Below are 27993 nucleotides of genomic sequence, written 5' to 3' on the forward strand. Positions count from 1 at the left end.
AATGCATGCCAGGCACTGTGCAAAATCAAACGAAAATGGGGTGGGGGTGCAGGTGGGGGACAGGGAGGGCCGGAAGGTCAGGGACGAGCCCAGGATGGCTCGTGGAAGGCAGAGGCCGAGCTCTGGAAGCAGTAGCTCCTGTCCGTCCACCAGCCAAGGGTGCGGCTTTCCCAGCAAAGACATCCTGCCGGTGGGATGGCCCTGCCCCTAGGGTGTGTCCATATGTCCCCCTGCCACCCAGGAATGGATACAAACTGCCATGAGCGGAGAGTGACCTTGCTGGCTGCAAGGCGATAGCACCATTCCCTGCCGTGAGCCCTGAGCCGGAAAGCCTCAGCTGGGCTGGTTCATCCCAGGGAAAAGCCTCCCCCGTCCCTCAGTGCTGCTGCATTTCCTCCTCAACCTCAAAGGCAATGAGCAAATGAGCAAATGACTCATCCCTCTGGTTCCCCTGCCCCGCCGGCCCATCTAGGCACAATGAGGCTGCTTGGGCACCAAGGTGGGCCTAAGCTCATGAGCCACAGCCCCGTGTCCCCGGGGCCCTGGGCGCTGGAAGCGTGGACCCCCTCCCAAGGCCCCACAGCCTGTCCCCATCAGGTCTGGGCCCTGACTCCTCCAGGGTTTCCTGCCCACCATGTCCCCTCCACGCTGCTGCTGAGGTACCAGACAGCACTGTCTCCAAAAGCCTTGGCCCACCCTCTCCCCTAGGCCTGGGCATGGGGGTTTGGGGCGGGGGGGGGGGCAGCGTTTGCAGCTGCCCTGTGGGCTCAAGGTCCCTCCCTGTCTGCACAGAACTTTCTCGGGTTTCCCAGACAATCCAGGGCCCCTCACCCGCCAGGGCTTCTGCAAGCCCCTCAGCAGCGCCCTGGCTCCCCCTGCAGGGACCCTGGCTGAATCGTGTCACCTCCCTCAGGACACAGGAAACCCTGCCCATTTCCTGTCTCAACACTCATCAGATGTGTTTTCAGAGACATCTCTGTGGAGCATTGACCACCCAATAACCTTGACTTTGACCCAGGACCTAGAAATCTTCAGCTGATACCTGCTCTTCCTCTTGGTCAATCTTCGCAGCAACTCTGAGGGATGGGAAGGCCCTGTCCCCATTTCACAGATGAGGAAACAGGCGGGAGGAAGCTGCCAGGTCCCAGGGTCCCCAGGTCGTCGGGGATTGGCTAGGGCCCCCCGTGTCACTGCCCGGAGCTCCCTTCTGGTTTTCTTCTTCTAACTTGTAGCCTGGTGGGCAGCTGTGCTCCTGCTGCACCCGCTCTCCTCCTGCCTCTCCAAGGAGGCTGCTTGATCCTCCCCGGGACTTGTTTTGGGGCACCCTCTGCCAAAAGCCCCCCTGGGTTCCCTATCTTGCCCAGCAGACAGAAGACCTCCTGGGTTAGGAGCGAACTTCCCCGGCTCAGCCGGGGTACAGTACTGGGCCCTGGCCCACCAGACAGCAGCTGATTGGGGTCCCAGAGCCTCCAAATTCCCACTTCACCCCTACCCCACCTCCTATCCCTGCCTGCCCAGGAAGGAGACAGAGGCTGGGCCAGTGGGAGCTGGGCAGGACTTTTATTGGAAATTCACAGATACAGGAGCAGGGTCACAGCTTGGAGGAGGCTGGGTCCGGGAAGATAGAGGGAGTCCCCAGATGCCGGCAGCCCCTCATACTGGGAAGCTCCCACAGAAGCCCTTCTTGCTGTGTGTCAGGATCAGAGGGGTCCCAGGAGCCTGGGCAGGGGCACAGGAGGGCAGGGGGTGCAGCCACTGGGAGCCAGGGTGCAGCAGCCCAGGGAGAAACCACAGACCCCAGAAGCAGGTGGAGGACCAGGGCGGGGGGGGCGGTGGCCGGCACAAAGCTCGCTGTGCCCTTACTATACGGAGCTTCTGGTGGCCTCGCTGCTGGTTCACAGCTTCAGGGGGCCCAGGGCAGACGCCTGCTCTGCCCCAACCATGGCACCCTGCGTCACGTCGCATCCATCATGGAAATGAACACGCTGGGGCTTTGTCTCCAGAGCCGGCAGGTGGGGCCGGCGCCCTCAGTAGTCGGTGAGTGGGTACCGCAGGAAGATGAAAACCAGGATGATGCAGGAGGCGGCCAGGGCGGAGCTGGTGATGTTGAACAGCCGGGCCGTCTTGGCATCTTCCACCGCTCCATTCAGGTCGTTGAGAAGCTTCTTGTCCCGAACCTGCAGCCACAAGAGGAGGTGAGCCAGGCAGCCGGCACCGGGGCTGGCAGGAGGGCGGAGCGCACGCTAGGGGGCAGCAGCGAGCCCACGGCAGCGCCGCCTCCGGACAGCCGGCCTGCGCTCCACACACAGGGAAGGCGCGGGGGCTCTGTGTCCCCAGCCGTCCTTCAGACAGTCTATGAAATAAATGACATGCATTTACAGAGAGAGAAAAGGAAAAACGGTGCATGGTCATGTGTTAACATTGGGCCTCTGGGTGAAGGGCATACAGGAATTCTTTGTTTTTGCAATTTTTCAGTCGGCCTGAAATTATTTAAAATAAACCAGATTGTTCACAATACTGTTACTGTACCCTTGAAAGTTGTCAAGAGAGTAGATCTTAAGTGTTCTCACCACCAAAAGTAAAAGATAATTATGTGAGGCGATGGTGGTGATTGCCAACCCTAATCCGGAAGTTGTTTTGCAATATACAGAGGGTGCCAAAGAAAGGCAGACCCATTTTAGGAAAGGAAAACACTGTGTTAAAAGTGTAACGCTCACTATATACCGATAACAAAAGATGAAGACAAGTCACGTTTGGCTTCTGCAATGACAAGAGGCGCTCAAAGTGCTTCCCACCAGCGTCCAGACACTTCTGATGACGGTGACCTACTGCTTGAGCATAGATAACGTCTCTTAAAATGTGTGGACATTGTATATGTTACACCTGACGCTATGTTATGTGCTGATTATGTCTCAGTAAAGCTGGAAAATAAGTAAATAAATACTGAGGAAGTTGGTCTCAGAGACAGTGGCACGACTGGACGACGGGCAACACACGTGTGTCCTAAATTGTTGCCACGGAGTTTAAAGCGAACTGGCCTTCCCAGAGAATGGACATTGTGCATAGACAGAAGCAGTGGCGTCCACAAGGTCCCCGGGAGGGGGTCCTGAGGAGAGGGACTGGGTTGGAGCCCAGGGAGTCCCGGGGAACAGTGGACAGAGGGGGACCTGAGGAGCATGCTACCCCCATCCAGGATAAGGCTGAGGACCCCCTCTCCTTCCGCCAAGTTCAAAGAAGTGTAGGTGTGAGTGACAAGGAAAACAAAGCCCAGGAGGAGGCAGGGAGAGAGACAGGAGAGAGACAGAAAGGGCTTGCCTTGGAACGGCAGAGTCAGGGGGCTGGGTTGGAGGGCTAGGTAGATGACTGCACTCCCTGACCGCCCACTGGGTAGACTGGTGCCTAATGTGGTGGGTACACAGACGGGCAGAGGGTGGGCGTGTGCCTGGTGGATGGATTTCTGTGGGTGGAGAAATGGAGGAAGGAGCAAAGAGGGGAGAAGAAAGACGATGAAGGTGGGGTGTATGGCAGTGAGGGAAGGCGTGCTGAAGGGAGGGAAGGGTTGGGTGACTTGGAAGGTGAATTGCAGGTAATAGGGATGATGGACAGACAGAGGAGGAAAAGAATAGGCACCAAGCAATCAGGGAGGGGAAATGGTGGGGAGAAGGTCTGCGTCCTCGAGGGACTTTTATTCTTGTGATTTTGGAGAGAACTGGCATTGTCGCTAAAGTTTATCTTCCTTTCTGTATCACCCACTTACTTAGGTCTCATTTAATATCTTTATTAAAATAAAGTTTTAGAATTTGCTCCAGAAAGCACTATTGTATCTTTTGTTAGATTCGGTCTTAGTCTGTTTATTTGGGTTGTTATTATACTGTAATCATGCTTCAAATTACATTTCTAACTGGTTTTTGCTGGTGTATAAAAATTCACCTGACTTTTGTAGATTGATTTCATATCTGGCTAAACAAACGTGATAATTCACCAGGTTTTCTATGTCATAAACCATATCTACTAGGCATAAGAGTTCTATTTCTTCCTTCAAGTTCTTATTCCTGGCTCCTGAACCTCTTTGCCTCAGGGCTTTTGCAACAGCTGCCCTCTTTTCCTGGAATTCCCCACAGGCACTTGTGGCTACTGCATGAGTTAATTCATGCGGACACTCAAATACCATCTCATCACAGAGACCTTCCTCACCCAACCCACAAAGGAGCACCCCCACACCTCCCGGACCTTTTGTCCTTCAAAGCTGACACCACCCCAGGACACACACACACTGTGAATTGTATTATCGACACCCCACCAGAACGTAAGCTGCTTACGGGCAGGGGCTGTGTATTGCATGTCACTTCTCAGGCGCTGGACAAGTATTTGTTGCATGTGGGATAAGTAAATAAGTAGTGGAAGTGTGCTGCGAAGTTCCAATGAACTGATGGTTAGGCAATTGGATCGTTAACGTACTGAATGGATATAAGGGTTGTACATGTGTGAGAAGGGAGGAAGAGGAAGGGGGAGGACAGTCATGATACTCAAAGTGAGGGAAGCTGGATAACTATAAAGATGGAAGGCAAATTGAGGGGCGGAGGTGGGTGGAGAGAAGCAGGAGAGAAGAAAAGAGGAGATTAAAGGAATCCGTGATAGGTGTGTGGGTAAACTAGAGAGAAAAAGATGGTGGCTGGATTGGGCGGGCAGGTGGGGGGATAGCTGAAGGAAGGGGGGTGCATTGTGTGGATAGAAGGGTTAATAAAAAGCTAGAGAAATGTAAGCGGTGTATTAAGTGGGTAGAAGAAAGCGGAAGAAGAAAGGTTAGAAGGTGGGTGTACGGATGGAGAATGGATGGATGCATGGATGGATGATTGGACTAATTAGTCGTGTTCATTGATAAGAAAAGTGGTGAAATAAAGAATAATGAATGGATATGGAGAGAGATGGCGTAGGAAATAAACAGTTGGGGAAATGGGAAATGGGAACGTTGAGAAGAATCAATATGTGGGTTAATAAATGGATGGATGGATAATTAAAGTCAGGAAGGGCAGGAAGAAGGGCAGAAGGAAGAGGAAGTAGAAGTGGGAAGGTGGTTAGAGAAACACGTAGCTAGGAAAAGGATGGATGTGTGAATGAAGTTGATGGATACGTGTATTGATGAATGACTGACTGAGGAAAATCATCCACAGGGCAGGTGAATGCGTAGAGGTGATGGAGGTAAGAATGGAGAAGAATGGATGTATGAAATAACAATAAAAATAATAATAAGAAAATGACTCGGTGTGGTACAGTGTGGATAGCATTACTTGGTATTAATGCAGTTAATCCTCTCAATAATAACACGTTGAGGTAGGTACATCCCCATTTTTACAAGGAGGAAAATTAGGCATCGACAGATGTGGTACTAACGTAAGATCCCAGGACTGAAACCCGAGTGGTGACCTACAGCCACCATGAACAGTTGAGTGTGTGGCTGTGTGATATACACAGAAAGACGTGGCCAGAGGGAGGGAGAAAAGATAGAAGAATGGATGAATAGAGAGTAGGTGGGTAGTTGGATGGATGAATCACTGTGGCAGAAATAAGTGGAAGAAGGGGAAAATGGGACAAAAGGAGGAAGGAGAGCTGTATGAAAAGACCAGTGAGAGGGGTGGAAAGATGAATGGGTATGTGGATGATGACTTGGTACGTGGCTGGATGGTATTCTGGGATGAACTGAATGGAGTAGAGGGGACCAGGAGGGACGGAGTGAGAAAAGGGGAGTGGATAGATGGATTGAAAGATAGGTGAAAGTGTGAATAGTTTCATAATGAAAAAAATGAGTAACTGTGTGGGCAGGTAGGTGGATGGATGGATGAAATCAGTGGGGATGGATGGATGGATGGATGGATGGATGGATGGACAGATGGACTATGGATGGATGGATGGACAAATGGACTATGGATGGATGGATGGATGGACAGATGGACTATGGATGGATGGATGGACAAATGGACTATGAATGGATGGATGGATGGACAGATGGACTATGGATGGATGGATGGACAAATGGACTATGGATGATGGATGGATGGATGGATGGATGGATGGACTATGGATGGATGGATGGACAAATGGACTATGAATGATGGATGGATGGATGGACAGATGGACTATGGATGGATGGATGGATGGATGGAGAGATGGAGGGAGAAATTGATGGATAGATGGATGGATGGCCGGATGGACAGATGGACTATGGATGGATGGATGGACAAATGGACTATGGATGATGGATGGATGGATGGATGGATGGATGGACTATGGATGGATGGATGGACAAATGGACTATGAAGGATGGATGGATGGATGGACAGATGGACTATGGATGGATGGATGGATGGATGGAGAGATGGAGGGAGAAATTGATGGATAGATGGATGGATGGCCGGATGGACAGATGGACTATGGATGGATGGATGGACAAATGGACTATGGATGATGGATGGATGGATGGATGGATGGACTATGGATGGATGGATGGACAAATGGACTATGAAGGATGGATGGATGGATGGACAGATGGACTATGGATGGATGGATGGATGGATGGAGAGATGGAGGGAGAAATTGATGGATAGATGGATGGATGGCCGGATGGACAGATGGACTATGGATGGATGGATGGACAAATGGACTATGGATGATGGATGGATGGATGGATGGATTGACTATGGATGGATGGATGGACAAATGGACTATGAAGGATGGATGGATGGATGGACAGATGGACTATGGATGGATGGATGGATGGATGGAGAGATGGAGGGAGAAATTGATGGATAGATGGATGGATGGCCGGATGGACAGATGGACTATGGATGGATGGATGGACAAATGGACTATGGATGATGGATGGATGGATGGATGGATGGACTATGGATGGATGGATGGACAAATGGACTATGGATGATGGATGGATGGATGGATGGACAGATGGACTATGGATGGATGGATGGACAAATGGACTATGGATGATGGATGGATGGATGGATGGATGGATGGACTATGGATGGATGGATGGACAAATGGACTATGAAGGATGGATGGATGGATGGACAGATGGACTATGGATGGATGGATGGATGGATGGAGAGATGGAGGGAGAAATTGATGGATAGATGGATGGATGGCCGGATGGACAGATGGACTATGGATGGATGGATGGACAAATGGACTATGGATGATGGATGGATGGATGGATGGATGGACTATGAATGGATGGATGGACAAATGGACTATGAAGGATGGATGGATGGATGGACAGATGGACTATGGATGGATGGATGGATGGATGGATGGAGAGATGGAGGGAGAAATTGATGGATAGATGGATGGATGGCCGGATGGACAGATGGACTATGGATGGATGGATGGACAAATGGACTATGGATGATGGATGGATGGATGGATGGATGGACTATGGATGGATGGATGGACAAATGGACTATGAAGGATGGATGGATGGATGGACAGATGGACTATGGATGGATGGATGGATGGATGGAGAGATGGAGGGAGAAATTGATGGATAGATGGATGGATGGCCGGATGGACAGATGGACTATGGATGGATGGATGGACAAATGGACTATGGATGATGGATGGATGGATGGATGGATGGACTATGGATGGATGGATGGACAAATGGACTATGGATGATGGATGGATGGATGGATGGACAGATGGACTATGGATGGATGGATGGACAAATGGACTATGGATGGATGGATGGATGGACAGATGGACTATGGATGGATGGATGGACAAATGGACTATGGATGATGGATGGATGGATGGATGGATGGATGGATGGACTATGGATGGATGGATGGACAAATGGACTATGAATGATGGATGGATGGATGGACAGATGGACTATGGATGGATGGATGGATGGATGGATGGAGAGATGGAGGGAGAAATTGATGGATAGATGGATGGATGGCCGGATGGACAGATGGACTATGGATGGATGGATGGACAAATGGACTATGGATGATGGATGGATGGATGGATGGACTATGGATGGATGGATGGACAAATGGACTATGGATGATGGATGGATGGATGGATGGATGGACAGATGGACTATGGATGGATGAATGGATGGATGGAGAGATGGAGGGAGAAATTGATGGATAGATGGATGGATGGCCGGATGGACAGATGGACTATGGATGATGGATGGATGGACAGATGGACTATGGATGGATGGATGGACAAATGGACTATGGATGATGGATGGATGGATGGATGGATGGACAGATGGACTATGGATGGATGAATGGATGGATGGAGAGATGGAGGGAGAAATTGATGGATAGATGGATGGATGGCCGGATGGACAGATGGACTATGGATGATGGATGGATGGACAGATGGAGGGAGAAATTGATGGATAGATGGATGGATGGCCGGATGGACAGATGGACTATGGATGGATGGATGATGTCACTATTCTAAAGGCAATGACTGAACATGTGTGTGTGAACACGGACACAGTACCCTCCCTCCTCATCTGTTCTTCCTGACTGCCCTGTCCCTGGGAAGCCTCACAGCCTCCTGGGCCCTGATTGAGCAGCTGCCATGTCCTCAGTACGTCTGCTCCTCCTCTCCTGCCGCTATTCCTGCCCATCGAGCCACATGGCCTCCTGCCTGGACCGCTGCACCGGGCCCTCACTTCTCTGCCTCCGGCTTCTTCCACACTGACCGCAGATCCTGTAGCTCTGATCACATCTTCCCTCAGTGTCTTCCACATCAAGCAATGCAAGCCCCTCACATGGTTGCCCCAATCCCTCCCTGCATGGCTTCAGTCTGCCTTCCCAGGACTATCTTCTGCTCCCCACAGAGGATGGGGGCCTTGCTGTTCCCCCCAAGTCGCCCCACCCTCATGTCTCAGTTTTTGTTTTTTCCATCTGGAACACGTGTCCCCTCATCCACCCTTCAAGGCCACGTGAAAATGCTGCCTCTCTCCTGAGGTGCCCGCACCTACCCCCACCCTCAGCTCTCACTGGGAGTGAAGGATTCTTTTTCTGAACAAGCAGCTGTGCTGTGCACGCGTTCTGTCCACCCAGCCATTCATCCGACATTCTCTGACCCCTGTGTTGGTCAGCCCTGCCTTGGGCACTGGTGACAACAGAGGAACGGGTCTGGTGAGGTGGACAGCCATGAGTGGGGTGGGGTGTCTGTGACGGGAATGGAGCTCAGCCAGAGGGAGTCGGGGGGACTTTGCAGAAGAGGCACGCAACCTCACCGAAGCCCTGGGGCTGAGGGAGCTACACGTTGCCACCTGAGGTGTGCTCGTGCACGGCGGGGGCAGGGGTGCTTGGTGAGCCCAGGAAAGGGTTCAAGTGGGTCTTGAGGGGCCTTGAATGCAAAGAGGAGGGGTCTGGTCCTCACCAGCTAACAACGGGGGCCAGTGGTCATTAAGAGCAGCTCGTGTAGACTGCACGAAAGGAGAACTGACGTTCTGCCTCTGCCTTGGCCGGAGAGCAGGCGAAGCAAAATACGGTCTGTGCTGCAGACCCAGCCTGCGTGGAACTGCACTGACTGGTAAGGCTGGAGGGGCCGGATGGGTAGCTCGAAGGGTGGGAAAACACCTAGGGCAGGCAGGGGCAGTGTTGACTTCCCACCCACGGGATGCCAGCCTCTGGCCTGCTTACGTAAGTGTGGCTTTGCTTGATTTGTTTTGTCAATGATGAAAGGTTGGGCTCAAGTAAAACAGGATGGCATCTCAACAGCTCACTGCTCTTAAGGGACCACACTGGGAATCTAGCCAAGGCCACCTGACCCCAAGACTGCCAGGTGCCCTTGGAAGTGCCCAGGGCTGGCTGCAAATGCTGTGGGTGCAGCAGGCCAGGAGACGTACAGCTGGATGGACAGATGGATGAATTCACAGGCGCGGGAGCCCAGTCCAGCCAGCTTTGTCCTCCCCTCTGTCCAGGACGAGGGCGGCTCACCTTGCACGCCCCCTTCCAGGTGAGCCCCAAGCCCTGCCGCCCTCACTGCCCTCAAGGAAGCACACAGCTTGGAGGCGTCCTGAGCTCCCTTCTACACCTCGGAAGCACGAACTCCTACCCACCCCTGCCCCAGCACAAATCCTGAACCACTCAGAAGTCCATGACCTACCTACAACCCACACCAGATGGGCCCGCCCCGTGCCAGCCGGCTGCCCACAGCCAGGCCAAGCGGAGGAGGGGATGCTTCCGGACAGGAGCCCATGCAGCCAGACCCATGTCCACAGGCCGCTGGCAGGGCACGGCAAGAGGGCATCCGGGGAAGCAGAGCCCCGCCAGCTGCCCGGCCACTGTACCCTCTGCTCGGCACTGGCCCAGTGGAGCCAGAGCTGATGTTGGCCTGCAAGTCTCCACCCTCAGCTGTCGGGGACCCCTTCCCCTTGCTGGCTCTACGGCATACACACACACACACACACAATCATGCACATGCACATACAAACACACACCACTCACACACATACATGCATGCTTATGCACTCACACACCCACACATGCAACTACACAAACACACACACACTCATGCACACACACAATACATTCACATGTGCACACACACATGCACACTCCCAAATATATGCACACTTGTGCACTCACACATTCATGCCTGCAATTACAGACATGCACACTTACACCTACAGCACTCATGCACACATGCAATTACGCACACTCACACCTATGCTCGGGCACCTGCATACGCGCTCATGCACAGACGTGGGCGTACTCACGTGGACACTGGCATGCTCACCCCTATATGCATGTGCACACTCACGCTCATACAATACACTCACAGGCGTGCACACACACTCACGCCTATATGCGTGCACACACTTTATGCACACATGCACATCACACAGCACAGTTTGCATGTATTGGCACCCAGGGCTCAGTGCACATGCCTGAGCACAGGGCTGAGTGGCCGGAGGTGATGGAGAAGCTCCCCGTGAGTCAGGAGGATGGAGGACAGCCAGGGGCCGGGCGTGTGTTGCCAGGGGCAGGGGTGGGGCTCAGCTCAAAGATGCACAGAGGCAGAACTGCAAGGTCCTTCCTCCTCGGCCCGCCTCCTGGCCTGGCTCCCCACCCTCCAGCCCCCATGTTCCACCCCTATCCCACCCCCGCTGCCCCCACCTTCCCAGGCAGCTGCAATCAGTGAAATGTGCCTAGCCCAGGGCACTCAAATCTGGGAAAAGTGACGATCTGGCCAGACGTGAGCCAAGCACTTCCGGAATGACCGGGAGGTGGGGTGGTAAGGAGACCCCTCTTCCTGCTGGTTGGGCTCCAAAAGCCCAGGACTGTTCTGTCCTCACACATCTGCATGGGTCTCCCAACCCCACATGTGAGCGCTCACAGCCTCCGTCCTGCAATCTTAGTCTCTACTTTGCCCTCGGCGGATGGGGTCCTGTCTGCGTGGTGCCTGCTCTGCTCCTGGCCAGCTCCTCTCACAGTGGCAAGGGGCTTCTGGAAGCCGTACCCACTCAGGGTGTGGGCTCAGGGGTGTACGGGACATGCTCATGGCTCTCTCCCCTGGCTCCTGGCCCCCCGGGATTGACTGCCTAGAAACTGTGTGTAAGAGGGGATGCTGAGAGCAGTGACGGTGACCAGTATCCCCGTCCGCATGGCCTCTGTCTGAGTGCCTGCCCAGCAAGGGGCCCGGACAAGGTTTCCAGTGGGCCCTGACTTCACCCTGCTCCTGTCGGCAGGGGAAGGATTCCAGGACCCCTGCCTCTCTGACGGCCCCCTCCGTCATGTGTCTATGGGTGGAGCAGTGTCCTGGTTTAATTCCCACATCCTCCCCGAGAGGACAGGACGCCGAGCCTTGTGTCCCCATCCTGTGGGCCATGCAGAGAACCTCAGCCTGAGGACCTCGAGCCCTGTCGAGACACCCTGGAAGCCTCCCGGCTCAGCACAGAGGGCAGTGCAGAGCTTGCCAGCACCCCTCTGGCCCTCAGTGTCCTTCTATTCCTCAGCCCCCCTCGCTGTCCCTGCCGCACCCATGGCTCCTCTGAGAGGGAGGGCAGAGTGGTGCAGCCGGGCCCGCCGTGTGCCCGCCCAGCCGCGCGCCCCCGGCCGCTCACTTTGAGGGAGTAGGCCAAAGCGATGAAGCCCAGGCAGCAGAAGTTGAGGTAGACAAAGTTGAAGATGGACCATAGGTAGTAGTCGTTCACCTCGCTGGTGTCTGGGTAGACCTCGATGACCGTCGTGGGGTTCGTCATCGTCTTCTTCTCCGCGAGGTGCTTGCAGGCCTGGGGGGCGCCGGCGGTCCGCACGCTGTCCGTCTTGCCGCTCTTGGACTCCATGGGGAACAGAGTGGGCGCCATGGGGGGCGAGGCCGAGGGCTCAGGGGCCGGGACCGCCGGCGCCTGCAGGGCAGGGGGCTTGGACACGCAGGCGAAGCAGCCTTTGGGTGAACCTACCGGGGGCCTGGGAATCCAGAAGGCCCCGTCCAGGGGCACTCGGACTTCCTGGGTGCCGTCCGTGGTGCTGGCCGGAGCTCCCAGCGGGGCTGGGCACTGGCCGAGGCCCTGGGGCTGGAGGGAGGGAAGCAGAAGAATGAACTGGGTCCTGCTGACCCTGTGGCACCCCACAGTATCTCCCCTGCAGCTCATAAGCAGCCCCAAAGGAGATGGAAGTCCCCGCCAAGGCAGCCAGCTGCCGGCCTGCCACCTGCCTCCTCCACCCGCCCCAGCTACTGCCATGCGAAAGCCCTTCACAGCAGCCTTGGCACAAACATTGGGGGCTTTTCATCGCGTTGCCATCTGCGCACAAACATTCACCCATTGACACACAACAGCAACACCCCCCCACACCCAACAAGGCCCCGACTGACTGACGCTGTTGCAATAAACAGAGCACGCCCTTGCCCCAAACAGCCCAGCACGCACGCACTGGGCAGCAGACCCACAGTAACCCTGCCTCAGCCACTCTCTGCCAGAGCCACCAGAGCTGTCTGGAGCACCTGCAGCCTGACACCCACTGACACATGGGACACAAACGCCAGCGCCACCACCACCACCAGCTCTCCAGACCTCAGGCACACCCCCCATACTCAGAGATGCCACCAGGTAAACAACTCTGCACTGTGACACGCAGCGCAGACACACAACGACACAGGCTGACACGATCGCCAAAGGATGAGCACGGTGGCTGCGGAGGCTCCAAACTCGCGCGCGAAGCCCCCGCCCCCAACCCTGGCCCAAAGCGGCGCCCAGGACCCCAAGCGCGCGCACCGGGCACTCGCCGGGAGCCACCCACCCCGTGCCAGAAACAGACGCACAATGACACTCTGTTAAACGAACACTTCTCCAACTAGGCACCAAGGCCCCCGCGTCCTGCGCCACCCCATGGGGTCTGCGGCCGAGGCCCCGCGGCCCCAGCCTGGCCCAATCTGCCGCAACACCCGGACGACGCGCCCTCACCTACGGGCGACTCTTGGGCGGGCGGGCCTGAGCTCCGACCGCGCGTCCTTCCACCGTCCCGCGGGCCGCTGTCTGTCCGGCGGCTCCGCGTCCCAGCGGCCCAACCTCGGTGCGGGGAGCACGCGGGGCAGCGGGCGGGGAGGGCGCAGGGCTGGCGGCTTTGCCTCCCCCGCTGCCTGCGCTCCCTCCGCAGCGCCAGCCCGGCCGTGCGGCTGCAGCCCAAGCCTGACTCACGGCGGCGGGCGCATCCACCTCCCCGCCTCCTCCCGCCGGCAGGGTGGGGGCCATGGCGCCCGCCGGAAGCCTGACCCTCGGGGGCTGCAGAACTTGCCAGGGATGGGACCCTCCCGCGCCGGACTCCGTACCCACGCCACCCGTCTCCCCAGATCCCGGTCCACTCCCTGACTCCTCCCTCTTGATGAGCCCCCAGCCCCTATCCGAGCTGGTCCCCTCGCTGGGCCCTCCCAGCTGTGTCCCCAGGGAGCCCTTCCTCCTGTCCCTGTACCTTATCTCCAACCGTGCCCTCTCGCAGGCCCATGTCCTTCTTGAGTCTCTGACCCCTGGCAGGCCCCAGGCCCCCAACTGCAGTCCCTCTCTGGGCAGGGGGTACCTCCCCGGCACCACCCGAGTGTCCCTGTCTGCACCATCTGTCCCCAACCCAGCCCGAGGCCACCCTCACAGTGCCATCTTCCTGAACCCACCCAGGCCAGGCCTCAGCTGAGCCTCCGTGGCCCCTTCATGGCCCTGGCCTTTCTGTGCCCACCCCTGTCCCAGCTCTTGACCTTCCTTTCCCCAAATCTGACCCCCACACACCTGGCCTGGAGCCCCGAACCCCACCCTTGCTAATCCAGTTCCCTCACAAAGTCCAGTCTCGAAGCCTATGACTTCTCACCAGTTGGTCCCCTTGCCTATGAGACCAAATGTCCTTCTCTAAGCCCTGAAGACACTTGTCTCCTTGGAGCTCAGTCCCCGCACTGACCACACCTCTCTGCGAGATCGGCCTGTCTCATTTGTGCTCCCAAGTCACTTTCCCTAACCAGTGCCTGCCCTCACAGCCTGGGTATCTCTGTGCATCCCACCATGCTCAGTCTGTCACTTGTCCCCAGCTGACCTGCCATTCCGGCAGAAGTCCCAAGGATCCCCTCCATCATGGGAAAACCCAGCCCTCTCTGCCTCCCCTAGACCCCCGTGCCCCACTTCACCACAAAGGCGCCCTCTGAGCTGGGTCCTCTTCACCCCACCCACAGGCCCCCACAGAGCCCAGGCCCTCCAAAGCCCCCCGACCTCCAAAGATACCTTGAAGTGTGAGAGCGGCGGCTTCCCTCCCGTCTCCCTCCAAGCCCCCGTCCGCCCGCCCAGACGCCCTGCCTGGACTCTGAGCTTCCCTCCCATGAAACCCTCCTCACCGACCCTCTCAACCCGCCTCCCCTTCTCTCCAGGACCCTTCTCTCCTCCAACTCCTCCCGCCTCTGCCCTGTCCTCTCTGAACCCTCTTCTCTCCCTGAATCCCTACCCTGGGACAGGTCCCACGCCAACTCTAAGCCCCTCCCCTTCCCAGCCCAGCCCCACACCCACCCTGGCACAGCCTCATCCACGGCTTGTCAGGAGCCCTCAGTACAGTCAGCCTTAAATGATGTTGGTAAACACTGTGAGTGGGAGGGCTTCCCAAGCACAAGCCCCACCCCCCCATGCTGGCCACACCCTCCACGGAGCCCAGGCCCCACGCCCATAGAGACAGAGGGGATGGCACCTGCCTGTCCGCCAGGGAGCCAGGGTTCAATTCTCCCTCACCCAACACCCACTGCCCCCTTCCCAAGGGCCTGGCTTGGGGGCACCTGGACACCCACCCATGGGCTGAGCCTGACCTGAGGTGCCCGCCCGGCCTGCGTGTGGCCTGTGTGCCCTACTGCTGGGTCTCCTGATGTCTGAGCTGGACTTTCCAGGGCTCTCTGGGCAGGGGGGCCGCGGGGCTGGCCAACGGGGTCTGGTCGGGTCCAGCTGCTCGTCAGGCAGCGGGTGAGTGTCACTGAATGGAGTCAGGCCTTCCCTCACAGACCACCGTGAGGCTGCCTCTTTCCAAGACCCCCAAGGCCACCTCGGGAGGGCATGAGCCCTCCATCTTCCGCCCTGAGTGGGTGAGGAAAGGAGCTGGACCTGGGTCAGCTCCTGAGAGCTCAGCCTGAGGCTGGGTGTCCTCCAGGCTGGGGCATGGGGCCAGAAAGCCCCCCCACTCCCACCCTTGCCCCGGGCCTGCCAGGCTGGTGCAGCACAGGGCTGAGCCAGCCAGGACCAGAGCCAGCGCTGCACTGGGCTCCTCCAGGCGCCTGGCCTGTCCGCAGTGAGGAGTGCCCTGTCATTACCCACCTTCCAGAGACCGACGGGAAGTTCAGAGTGGGGTCAGGGAGGCTGGGCGTGAGCCCAGGGCAGCCAGAGGGCCGGGCTCTGCACAGAGCATTAATGCCCCGATGCCCGCTGCCCGGATTGGGGGCTGGGGGCTCAGCCTGCATTAACCCACACAGCCTCCAGGGTCCGGCGGTGCTCACCTCCCCATCCCAGAGCAGGAGTGGGAGCTGCCCTCTGGGGGACCTGAGGATCCCAGCTGAGAGGGTCACAGTACACACACGGGGAGCAGAGCAGGGGTTGTGGGGGGCATCTCGGGGCGTCCGCACCCGAGAGCCATGCCAGCCTGGTCAGGGGAGCCTGATGGAACACAGAGTGGAGACAGAGCCTGGGGCAGCCAGCAAGCCGGAAGGGGAAGGGGCTGCCTCCTTCCGGCCGCTCATTGTACAAAGGCCATGATGATGACGCCGTCTCCCCAGAAACCCTGCCAGGTTCTGCCCACTCCCGGCTTCCACTCCCGGTGTGAGAACAGGACATGCTGGGCACGTGTTTACGAGCCTCCTTGCAATCCTGGTTGAATGGTTTTTGTTTTTTTTAGCTTTTTATTGGGGAATATTGGGGAACAGTGTGTTTCTCCAGGGCCCATCAGCTCCAAGTCATTGTTCTTCAACCTAGTTGTGGAGGGCGCAGCTCAGCTCCAAGTCCAGTCGCATTTTTCAATCTTTAGTTGCAGGGGGCGCAGCCCACCATCCCATGCGGGAATTGAACCCGCGACCTTGTTGTTGAGAGCTCATGTTCTAACCAACTGAGCCATCCAGCTGCCCCTCGGACAGCTCGTTGTCTTCAATCTAGTTGTGGAGGGCGCAGCTCACCGGCCCATGTGGGAATCGAACCCACAACCTTATTGTTAAGAGCTCGCACTCTAACCAGTTGAGCCATCCGGCTGTCCCTGGTTGAATGTTCTTTACAGCAGGCACCTGCTAAGGCTCAGTTCCTGGGTGCCGACCCCTCAGAAGCCAGGCCAGGCCAATGGCAGCCACAGCCCTGCAGGCTGAAAAGGCACCAGGAGTTACAAATGTCACATTTGCCAAACCCCTGCCCCTGCTGGGGGTGGACTCCAAGGGAGAGTCCAGAGAGAGTCCTGCCCCCACCACCTGGTGCTCACAAACGATCCATCCTTCAAAACCTTCTGGTTGAACAGCTGCACCTGGGCAGATGCTCCTGCTCACAACCCCCAACGGAGGCCAGACCATGGGGGGAGGAGGCGGTCACTGTGGCCTGAGGGGTTCGTAACTCGGATTCCTGAACCCTGTGACCCCCAGGACCCAGGCAGGCCTGCTCCAGCACGGCTTGGCTTACTCACACACACAGGCCACTTCCAGAGCGGGCAGGAACTGGCAACGAGGAAGCCCAGACAAGAGGCAGGCTGCCAGCTTACTCCCAGCCATGCGTAGGCTCCCTTGCTAGGCCCACGTGGGGTGCACAGGGGAACTGGGGAGCACTGGAGCCCTGGGCTGGTGTCTCCTCCAAGGACAAGGACATTCTCCAGGGAGTGTGGCAGCCACCTGAAGACATCTCAGTGCAGGCGCTCACCAGAACCCGTCGGGCCCCACCCTGCAGCCTCCGGCCCAGGACACATCCCGCTGGTCACTGCTCCAGGCCAAGGTACAAGCCAGCCCTCAGCAGCCACCAGGCCAGGCAGCAAGCTAAAGCCCCCAGGGTTCCAGGCACAGGGTGCCTCCAAAGCCCCCTCCAGCCGCACGCTGGAAAGCCAGCCTCCCAGGCCGGCATCGCACCGGCTCCTTCCCCACATGTGGATTGAGAACCACTCCCTCACCCCCCTGCACCGGGCACAAAACACACCAACAGAGAAAGAGGTACCAACAACTTTATTTCCACGTCAACTTTGGCTCCCGCCGCTCCAGAGGGGGCAGCCGCCGAGAAGGCAGGTGCTAGCCCCCCTCCCCTCCCGCCCCACTGGGCCCAGCCAATGCCTTCCTGGATGGGTCAAGCCCCAGGATGACCTCACAGGCTTCACAAGACTGGCTTTTGTCCCCTCCCACCCCTTCCCACCCCCTCCTCACTGGGACAGACAAATGGACGGGTGGGGGGGGCAGTGCCCAGCTCCAGGACCCACGCTGGGCAGAGGAGGAACCAAAAGCAGAGTCTGGTCAGAGCGGGGTCTCAGCCAGACGTCCTGCCCGGGCACCCAGGCCCCCCAGGGCTCAGGCTGGAGCAGCAACTACAGGGGGTGGGGGCGGGGGTCCTGGGACGCACAACTGACCAGCTGCCAAGTCAAGCTGGGTCTTCCAAGTTAGGGAAAGAGCTCTGCGCACTGAAGAGCCTACTGGCTGGCCCGGGGGCCCCGCCCCTCCATCAGACACACAGACAGACAGACAGACAGGCGGCACTCTGAAATCAGGGAGGGAAAAACCATAGAACAAAACAGCGGGCCATGAGGCCAGCAGCCTCCAGAGAGCCAGGCTATGCGTGCGAGTGTGAGCGTGCCAGTGTGAGTGTGTATGGTGGGGACAGCCCGGATGGTGGAGACACTCCTTCCTCTGCCAGCGGGTGGCCCGCTACAGCCTAGTGGCCTCTGCCAGGCCCACACGGTTCTCGTCGCGGTCGAACACGGTGTAGTAGCGGCCGATGAAGACGTCGCCCAGGATCCAGAGCGGCCCGCCAGGCGGGGGGATGTCCATGCCCATGAAGCCGCTCAGGCAGATGGTCTTCCCGGCTTGTGACACCTGGGACAGCCAGAGCGTTACGGGCCTGCCAGCACGGCCCACGTCCAGCTCCGCCCTCACCTGGCCCGACACCCCCTCACCTTGAGCGTGTAGTCCTCTGCACACAGCTTGTAGTCTTTGCCCCCCAGCTTCAGGATGACCTCGGGCAGGCTGGACACCTTCTCACAGGGAATCATGTACTGGAGGAGAGAGGAGATGGCAGTTCTGGGGGCAGCCTGGGCAGCCCTCCCCTTCCCTTCTCCCTGGTCAGTTTGGGGGCAGCAGCCTGGGCACCCCTCCCCGCCCCCACGGCAGCTCACCTCTCCCTGGATCAGCGGCACGGCCCCAATGGCTTTCTGTAGCTCGCGCACCTCTTCCACAGGGCCCACGATGAGGGAGGTGCCCGTGTCCACAATGGCCTCACAGCCCGCCTTGCACAAGGTCAGGCTGTTGCCCACGTCCACCCTGCAGGGGAGGTGGCTATGAGCTCCCAGGGCCACCTGGACCCCACCGTGCCCACCACAGCCCCGGCAGGACGCTTCCTCCTCTTCTTTCCCAGGAGTCAGCGTCAGGCGCCGGGGGCGGGTTGGTAGCCACCTGCGTAGCCGTGTGGAGAGGAGGGCAGCCCTGGGAGCTGGCAAGAGGCACTCAGGGCCGGGGGGGCCCCGGGGCCAGGCCGATCCCATCGCCACCACCCCGCTGACCCCCAGGGCCATGGGCCGGTCGCTGCCCCGAGGCCCGCTGAGTGGGCACCGGGGCACAGCCCCCACCGCAGCCTTCACAGTCCCGTACTCACTGATCCATGTGGACCTGCCAGTAAGCCTTGCGGGTGACATTCAGGTAGCTGAGGGCGCCCTTGTAGTACCTGGAGTCGGTGCCACCCAGCATCAGCTCACCTCCTGGCTGCGCGTTAGGGTCCCTGGCAGGAGAGGAAGGGGGGGTCAAGCCCCTGCCCACTGCATGCCCAGCCTGAGGGTTGGGTGGGACAGGCACAGGCTGGGGACAGGAGGTCTCAGGCAAGGGCTGGGGTGGGCGATGTGGGAGGGCCTGCCAGAGCAGGGGCCTTCCTGGGCCCAGGCATGGAAGGATCTAGACGGGACACAAGAAAGAATGGAACTTCCTTCTCCCTAGGGTGGGGCTCCAATCCCACATCCTGGGTAGACTGCAGGCCAAGCCCCATGCCCAGCGGTAGAGACCCTGCCTGTGCTTCAGGGGCTCCTGGCCCACCAGCCGAGGACAGCAGGGCCAGATGGGTAAGGGCATGCTACTGAGTTCCAGGAGGAAAACCCTGTCAGCCGGGAAGAAAAACCAAGGAGGGCTTCCAGGAGGCGGCGCTGGGCAACCCTGAGAGTTGAGCCGGCTTGTTCCTGCCCCCAGGACCTTTGCACTTACTGCTCCTATGCCCAAATCCCCCTGTGACTTGCTCCCTCTTCAGATCTCCACTTTCCTGTTCAGCCTGCGCTGGCGGGCTCCTCGCCCCAACTCTAGTCTCTTACCCACAGTGCTTTTTGAGCCTAGCATGGTCTTCCTGGCAGGACTCTGCCCTCACCAACACCAGGCGCCCCTGTCCTGCCACCAGCGTGGCCTCCACCCCTCTTCCACGTCACCTCCATGCAGAAACCATATCACGCCTCCAGTCCCCCTCACCCTGTCCCGCCAAACCCCTCCTGCGAGCCCACTCCCCCTCACTCCCTCACCCCTACCTGCACTTCCCACCTGAGCCCATCACCGGCCAGTCAGCTGTCCATCCCCAAGCCCTGGCCTGGCAACCTCCTGGGTCCTCCTCATCTGCCCCCAAGGTCGGACAGGGAAACGACCCTGCCCAGTTCACCTGGGACCCAGGATCTAGCAGGGGGGGCTCACCCCAGCTGCTGCTGAGTATTCACCACTGACCACACAAGGGGCAGAGGCCAAGCCAAGAACAAGGGCTGAGCAAGCGGGGGCCTGTGGGCTGGAATTCTGCCAGAGTAGGGGTCAGACCCCGAGTGACAAGTGGGCCCTGGAGAGAGGGCGTGCGGGGCGCAGCGACCAGCAGGCTGCCCGGCTCGCCGCTGCCCACACCCCCCCCTCAGCACTCCCGCATCACGGTCCTAAGACACTGAGGTTGGAGGAGTGAGGCCGTCCCAAGGTCACCCGGCCATGGGTCACCTGACTACTGTTTGTGCGCCTTGCACCTGCTGGGAAGCTGCTCTGGCATGGGGACCAGGCCCACGGGCTTCCCAAGCAGCATCACCCTGCGCCCGCCCTTCCTGTTCAACACCCAGCTCTCCAGACCCAATCGGCCCCTCCCTGGGAAGCTCTGGCCCCCTCGCCTCCAGAGTGCCTGCCACAGATCAGGGCTCATTCCTGTGTCCTCTGAGCTGTCAGCAACCCAGGGACCCCATCTGCCCGTCACCACACCCAGCTCTGGTTCTCGCAGGAGCGCAGGAGCGAGGCCCCCTGACCACGCCCCCCTGGAACCAGGGCCCGAGCACCTCCCCCAGGGAGACCCTGGTAACACACAACCTTCTCTGGGGACTGCTGGCTCCTCTGTGAAAGGGCAGCCTGCCCCCAGCCAGAGGGCAGAGGGCAGAGGGCAGGGGCTGGGGCCAGTGCCTGGAGGGTGGGCATGGGGCGGCTGCAGCCCAACCCCTCTCCCTGCATTTTGGCTCAGTGGGGCTGGGAGGAGGGGGCCCCAGAGTGGGGGTGCAGGGGGCCCTCCCCGCCTGCCTGTTCAGGTAGAAGGAGAAGATGTTCTTGTCCACCAGCTTCTGTTGCATCAAGTTATCAAAGACGGGCAGCACGTTGTTGACCGAGATGCGGGGGTAGGCCATGCCCAGGATGCCGTCGAACTTGGCTGCGATGAAGGTGATGCCCGGCTGCTTGGTGGCCTCCCCAAACACCTGCCTCTCCACCTTGACGCCACCCAGGCCCAACAGAGCTGAATTACAGGGCACCTGCGGGCCGCGGGGGTGAGGGGGGGCGCAGGGGGGTTAGTGGGCCACGTGGACTGCCGAGCCCGACCCCTGGGCCCCAGGCGGGACATGCCCCCCAGCCATGCATGTGGGAGGCCATGGCCACAAAACCCAGCTCAGTCACTGCCTGTCATCTCGCACACGGGGCTCAAGATGGGCAGGGAAGAAAGGGTTGAAGAAAGGGGGACGGGGTTGTGGGGTCTGTGCTGTGTCAGGACGACACTAACAAGGGATGGAAAAGAGCAGAGAGCGGCCCCTTGCTCAGGCCAGCCCTCCCCCGACACCCATCCCCTCAGGGACAGCTCCTGCCTTTGGGCGCAGGCCCCAGAGACTGGGACCCCATGACCCAACCCCTACGCAGACTTGGGCCACACTGCCCCTCCCCCACCTCAGCCAAGGCTGCAGAGAGAGAGCAGGATGTGGGAGAGAAACAGCTGTGTGGGTGACAGCGTGTGGGGTGACAGCGTGTGGGGTGACAGCGGAGGGGGATGTGTTGAGCAACATCCCGTTTCAGGCCCAGAGAGACCCAGGAGGACACCTGGCAAGGAGCCGAAGTACCATGGGAAGGTCCCCACCGGTCGGTCCTCAGACCAGTAGCACAGGTGCCAGCCACTGCAGGGGGCTGCCTGAGCCCACCCACCATCCGGACAAGGGACACCTCAGCAGGAGCTGGCCCCTGGGCCCCTGGCCTTGCAGGAAGCTCTGCTGCCTCCCTGTCCCACCAAAGTTGGGAGGGGCCCGTCTTCCTCTTTGCCCCTCATCCCCCCAGAACTTCAACCACGAGGCAACTCCACGCCCAGACACAGAGGCAGTGGGCAGAACCATCAAGGGCCCGCTGACACCTCCTTGGGGGGGAGCATGTCCTGCCCTGGGTCCCACAGACCCTCTAGTGCAAGCAGGGCCCCAGACAGCCACCCCTGGCTCTTCCCTTCTCCTTCCCGGTGTCCTCTGTAGGCGCCCCAGAGGGACTCCTGCCTCCCCAGCTGCAGGCTCCCCGTCCAGGCCTGGCCTCAAACCCCCGCCAGCACCTCCAACCCAACTCATCAGAATGAAACCCAGTCCTCCCAGCAGAAGCCCGACAGGAGGCCTCCCCAGTAACCCCTCCCCAGGTCCTGGTCCCAAGCCCGCGCCGGATGCCCAGGCCTCAGCGACTGCAGGCCATGTCAGCAGCTCCCCACCCCACGTTCCCCTCTCAACCCTGGGCCGTCCAGGTCTGCGCCCCGGCCTTCCTCTGTTCCGTCACCACCAAGCACGCGGGCTCTTTCTCAGCTCCCAGCCTTTGCTCTGGCCGTCTAGAACGAGCAGCCCCTCCCCAGGGAGCTAGCCAAGACCCCTGCCCTGGGGTGGCCCTCCGGCCCTGTCACACATGGAGCCCAGGGCACTCACCGACACGGTGTCCTGGCTCAGGTATCCTGAGAGGCTGCCCGAGCCATAGTGGATGTCAAAGGATGTACCGTTCTTCACGTACGTGCTGGACTTGCCGCTGTTGTACTTGTGGTGAATCCCTGCACCACCAGGGAGCCCGTCAGCCTGTGCCCCAGCGCGGCCTCCGACCTCCGACCTCCCACCCCCAGCCACTAAGCACCCTCCCGGGCCCCAGGGCCCAGGACAGCGGGCTGCTACCCCCAGCCTTGGTCTCAGCCCAGCAGGCCGTCGGCCATGGCTGGCCCTGTGCTTGGCCATCACGGTCCCCGCCTGAGGAGAAACAAGGCCGGCAGGAACAGGTTCACCCAGAAAGCGGCCCTGAAGCTGGGCCTGCCCGGTGTGGCCAAGAGCTGGGAACAGCCCGTGGCCCGAGCTGCCAAGGCAGGGCCACTGCAGGTCTATGGCTGCTCTCCTCCCTGGCGGCCAGCCCATGGCCACAGCCCAGGACTGGACGAGGCCCCCGGGGCCCGTGGGGAGAGTGCACGTGCATGTGGGGTGGACGAGAGCTGAGCGCCCCCACCCAGGGCCCCCAGCCCACGGGACACGGGCGCCTGGGCATGACAGACGCGGTGTAGCTTACAGCAGGCGATGTCCAGCAGCTTGCAGTGGATTGAGGGGACCCACAGGTTGGAGGAGCCGGTGTCAAAGACGACAGTGAAGCACTGTGGGGGGGTCCCGATGCCGATCTCCCCGTAGTACTGGGCCTGGGGGAGCAGGGTCCATCAGGGCCAGGGAAGGCCCCCCTCACTGGGCCCGAGAGAAGTCCACTGGCTGTACTGGGAGCCAGGCCTCAGATGGTCAGGGGCAGGCCTCCCAAGACCTGCCACTCGGCAGACGCCCCAGGCTCAGCCCCACCCCTGCCTGACCAGGTGAGAGCAGGGAAGATGAAACCAGTGGTCCAGGTGGAGTCAGGACAGGCGCTGCCCGCTATCTCAGCTTTGAGCAAGGAGGGCCTCTGTGGCACAGGGGCGCAGGGCCCCGGGGAGGGGAGAGGCTGCCTCCCCAGGCCGGGGGCCACCTCAGGGCCTGACTCTGGGGCCTCACTGCCTACGCTGCTCCTGCCCCAGGGGCCAAGGCTGGAGAGCTCCAAGGGAGAGCGGTCTGGGCGGCCGAAGAGAGAAGGGGCACCCTGGCAGCTTCACTGCTCTGGGCCTCAATTCCGCACCTGTACACACGGGGTCAAGGGCAGTCTGGGGGTGCTCAAGCGAGCATGGGGAGGGCACGCGCCCCTCTCAGCCTCAAAGGGAAGCCCCATCCTTGACAGGCTGGGCACGTTCTTGAACTTGGGGCCATTAGGGCCCTGCCTGCCTTCCTGGGCACCCACTTCCCTGGGGAGGGAGCCTGGGACACTGGTCACCACAGGCCTCTAGCATCAATACCCCCGGGACATCTCTCTCTGGCCACTTGGCTCCAGGGAGCGCCAGTAGCAGCCGACTCTTGACCCAACAGAAGTGTCTAGACTTGGGTGGGATGACTCAGCAAATGGCTGTGTGTGTGTGTGTGTGTGTGTGTGTGTGAGAGAGAGAGAGAGAGAGAGAGAGAGAGAGAGAGAGAATCAGGAACTGGTCAGTTGGCCCTGGTCACATGTCCGTAAGACTCCAGCTTCCTGGCACAGCCAGGACTCCAGCCAGGCAGGACAGAGGGCACAGACACCTGTCCCAACCCTAGGTGGACCAGAGGCTGGATGGCAGCAAGAGGCTGCCTGCCTAAGACTCGGGGGCAGAGAACACAGAGAGGATGTCCCCAGAGCTGGGCGTGGGCAAACCCAGCCCCAGCTTGCCGTGTGGCCTCTACAATGTTCCACCTCTGATTCTATTTCCTACTCAAGCAGCAGTAGCACACACAGACTGGGTCACAGGTTGCCCTGGCCTTCTAGCAGGATGGGGAGGGACACGAGCTCTAAGGCAGTTAGCTGCACCCCAGCAGGCAGGCCCAGATACCCAATCTCCAGGACCCTCCGGGACCCCACCCTGCAGCCTCTCGGGGCAGCCTGCATCTGATTCGGGGCTCCTCCACGCCCAGCCCAACCGGCGGCCCTGGGCCCAGCTCCTTTATCTGTAGAGGGTGACGCTGTCCCCACTCCCACAGGCTGACCTCGAGGACAAGACACCTGCCCAGTTCTGAACTGACGGTCAGTGACGCAGGGGGACATGTCACGGAAGTGCCAAGGCCACCCCAACCGCCCTCTCAACCCTCTGGGCACAGGAGAGCCCAGAGCTGTGCAGGCCCCACAGCAGGTGAGACACCTCAACCTGGGGGTGTGGCCGAGTGGAAGCTCCTCCCCCCACAGGTCGGGTGAAGGGCTCAAAAGTGCTGGTTGCTGAGAACAATGGAATTTTTCACCAAAATCCGTGCCAGCTCACCCGGAACTTGTCTTAAAGGCCAGCTCCCATTTACTGCAGTGCTGCGGTCAGCCTGGCCCCCGCTCCAAGCCGACACCCCCCCACACACTCACGTCCATGTAGTTCTTGAGCATCTCGGGGATGGGACCTCCAGTCACAGCAGGAACACCCTGGGCATATTTCCAAATGGGGCCCTTGGCGATCAGATCTTCCACGGGGCCCCCCACCTCCGACATGGTCCGGCGGATGGACTTGAACTTGTGCAGTGGGATTCTGTAAGGAGGGGTCAGGGCGCCTTAGGGCGGGGCTCAACCCCTGGACACTCTGCTCCCACGTCCCAGCATCAGAGCTAGAGGACGAGGGCACCTGCTCCTCCCCCTCCTTGGCCACCTGTCCCCACTCTGGTCTCTTCTGTGATGAAGCTGGAGCCCTAACAGTGGGGTCCACTAGCTGACGGTGGTCACCTGTCACCCCTGCCTGAAGACCTCTGAGCCATGCCATTCACCTGGTGGCCGTCACTAGGTGACGGTGGCCACCTCCTGGCATCAGATGGGACTTCAGTGGCCCCCGCTCTGAGAAGTCCTCCTTGACCCCCTCAGTCACCCTATTTCCTCCATTGCCCTCGCCCCACACTGCACTGACCCCACCAGGAGGGCAAGGACGCATGAACCTGGAGAGCCGGGCTCCGTGCCCCCAGCCTGCCTTCTGCCTGCCACGCATGCCCCACGCGCGGCAGCCTGCTGGGAGCACCGTCACAGGGCCCTTGTACCCCGTGCACATACCCAGCTGGGGTGGCCTTGGCAGTCTGCCCCGCAGGAGGGCACATGGGGTTGAGGTCAGGTGTCCTGCTTCTGTTGTGCACTAGGCTCTGCCATCAAGGAGCAGTAACAGGGGTCCTTCCCCTCCCCTCCCCCGGACCCCCGCTCCCCTGTCTGAGCGTGCTCCCTGCTCCCCTGTGTCTGAGCGTGCTCGCTGCTCCCATGGTCCAGGAGGCGGGATGAGAGAGCACACCTGAGCAAAGTGAACCACTTGGATGAACTGTCTTCCCAGCCTGGGGATTTGGGAGTTCAAGGTCACGGCTGGGTAGTCCTGAAATGCCAAGGGTGTGCTCCAGGAAGATGGGACTTGCCTAAGAGGAGGCTGGAAGAGCCTGAGGTTCTTGCCTAGGGTGGGGATGGGGGACACACCTTCCAGTAATCAAGGAAACAGTGGCCATCAGTCCCATAGGACCTGGGCAGGTGTGAGGGGCTTTGGTTCACGGGCCCCGCCCAAGAGCCCCAGGCTCCCACCCCCACTGCTCTCCATCCCTGAGGGGAGGGCTGTGGGTGGGGTTGTGGCAGGCTCAGGCCTGCAGCTGTTCCCCCACAACTGTTTCAATTGGGGACACTCACCACCAAGTCACAGCCCCAGAGAAGCCCACGCAGGGCAGCCCTTTGGCTCAGCCCACCTGGCCCCCCGCCAGTTCCCCAGCCCTTATGACCTCACCCACCTGCCCACAGCAGAGATGGAAGAATGCAGGCCAAAGGAAGAATGAACTGACCCGCCGTGATGGGCGGGTCACGTGGATACCAAGAGTAGGGGCAGGAGCAGAAAAGGGTCCCCACAGCACTCCTCCCCCTGCTGGGAGAGCAGGCAGCCTTGCAAGGGTGGGCGAGTGGGGACTGAGGGGTCACTCCTCAGCCTGGCTGGCATGGCTCTGGTCCAGCCTGGCAGTCGGTGACCTCAGCCGGCACAGGTACAGGCCCCTAGGCCTGAGGAAGGCATAGTCCTCACTGGGGCAGAGCCCAGCCCCAGGGTGACAAGCCCCCTCCTCCTGGAGCTAGCGGGGTCATTCCCCCAGGCCCTCGCCTTACTAGCTCCCTCCTGTCTCTTGGGCCTCCTAGGGTGGTCCCGAGGGTCTCTCAGCCCACGGCCTGTGGTGAAGATCCCACGGGACAGACCAGGCGAGGGCAAGCCCACTTTACAGCTGGCAAAGCGGGGCTCCAAGTGGGAAAATGACTCGGCCAGCTTCAGGGGCCTCCAAGGCCAACACCTGGGTCTCCCGACTTCTAGACACACACCCTCGTCCAAGCACCCCAATCCACCTGTCCCGGGGAGGCCGGAGTCACAGCCACCCTCCCTCCTTACCCCACAAGGAGGTAGGGAGGCGGTCGCCCGGCGGGCGGGGGGCCTGCGCGAACGAGCCCAGCGCGTGTAGAGCTCCCCGACCCCGCCCGAGGGTGGGTAGTGCCGGAGGCCGCGCGCGGCACCACAGCGGGATTCCAGCTCGGGGGTGGGGGGGGGGCAGGGGGCGCACGGAGGTCTCCTGAGGAGCACGGGGGGCACGCGCAGCGCACGGGGGGTGTGGGGCGCACGGAGGTCACTGGGGGCACCCCGAGCACCAGCGTCCCGGACGCGCGGATCTCACCTGACCAGCGCGGCGGCGGACGCCGCCAGCAGGCCGAGGGCGAGCAGCAGCAGGCTGGGAGGCTGCATGGTGGCGGCGGCCGGGTCGGAGCAGATCGCCCGGGAGGTCGCGCGCTTATACCTGGGATGACGGCGCAGTCGGGCCGGGTCAGCTGACCGGCTTGTTTGCACCCGGGCGGGTCACGTGGGCCGCGGCCGGCGTGCGCGGGGGCGAGGCCTGGGCGGGGCGATCCCCGCCGGGCCTGCGCTCGGCTTCTGGGGCGCGCTCACCGCCTGGCCCACGCAGGCGCACGCCCCCCACCCCGAGAATTGCTGGGACCCGGCGTGGGCTTCACATGTCTCGGTCG

The 27993-nt window shown here is 60.0% G+C and overlaps 2 protein-coding genes across 6 annotated transcripts; both read right to left on the reverse strand.

Annotated features, from left to right (window-relative positions):
* Positions 1-1541: 1541 nt before the first annotated feature.
* IFITM10 (interferon induced transmembrane protein 10) lies at positions 1542-14328 on the reverse strand. Of its 5 annotated transcripts, none has more exons than XM_033121860.1 (3): positions 14267-14328; positions 12113-12565; positions 1542-2177 (listed from the first exon to the last, which is right to left on the reverse strand). In XM_033121860.1, exons 2-3 carry the CDS (start codon positions 12353-12355, stop codon positions 2028-2030), a joined length of 393 nt encoding a protein of 130 aa, XP_032977751.1. In that variant the 5' UTR covers positions 12356-12565; positions 14267-14328; the 3' UTR covers positions 1542-2027. The 5 variants fall into 5 exon arrangements, with proteins under 5 accessions (XP_032977751.1, XP_032977749.1, XP_032977747.1 ...); XM_033121858.1 differs by lacking the exon at positions 14267-14328 and adding an exon at positions 13959-14178 and having other exon boundaries at positions 12203-12565; XM_033121856.1 differs by lacking the exon at positions 14267-14328 and adding an exon at positions 13959-14166.
* A 4040-nt stretch (positions 14329-18368) lies between these two features.
* Positions 18369-27822, reverse strand: CTSD (cathepsin D). Its single transcript, XM_033120735.1, has 9 exons — positions 27648-27822; positions 25354-25513; positions 23479-23602; positions 22860-22978; positions 21229-21455; positions 19316-19438; positions 18840-18984; positions 18621-18719; positions 18369-18540 (listed from the first exon to the last, which is right to left on the reverse strand). Exons 1-9 carry the CDS (start codon positions 27713-27715, stop codon positions 18373-18375), a joined length of 1233 nt encoding a protein of 410 aa, XP_032976626.1. The 5' UTR covers positions 27716-27822; the 3' UTR covers positions 18369-18372.
* Positions 27823-27993: the final 171 nt, after the last annotated feature.

This window comes from Rhinolophus ferrumequinum, chromosome 11 (assembly GCF_004115265.2).
Source record: "Rhinolophus ferrumequinum isolate MPI-CBG mRhiFer1 chromosome 11, mRhiFer1_v1.p, whole genome shotgun sequence".
Classification (NCBI taxonomy): domain Eukaryota; kingdom Metazoa; phylum Chordata; class Mammalia; order Chiroptera; family Rhinolophidae; genus Rhinolophus; species Rhinolophus ferrumequinum.

Excerpts from the sequence above, each read along its gene's own strand:
- IFITM10 (XM_033121856.1), bottom strand. The coding sequence starts at position 13,991 with ATGGGCCTGCGAGAGGGCACGGTTGGAGATAAG. Across the intron at positions 12,566-13,958 it reads AGGGCACGGTTGGAGATAAG|CCCCAGGGCCTCGGCCAGTG; the intron begins GTACAGGGACAG and ends CCCTCCCTCCAG. Across the intron at positions 2,178-12,112 it reads CTTTGGCCTACTCCCTCAAA|GTTCGGGACAAGAAGCTTCT; the intron begins GTGAGCGGCCGG and ends TTGTGGCTGCAG.
- CTSD (XM_033120735.1), bottom strand. The coding sequence starts at position 27,715 with ATGCAGCCTCCCAGCCTGCTGCTGCTCGCCCTCGGCCTGCTGGCGGCG. Across the intron at positions 21,456-22,859 it reads TGAGCCAGGACACCGTGTCG|GTGCCCTGTAATTCAGCTCT; the intron begins GTGAGTGCCCTG and ends CGCGGCCCGCAG. Across the intron at positions 19,439-21,228 it reads TTCTCCTTCTACCTGAACAG|GGACCCTAACGCGCAGCCAG; the intron begins GCAGGCGGGGAG and ends CTCTCCTGCCAG.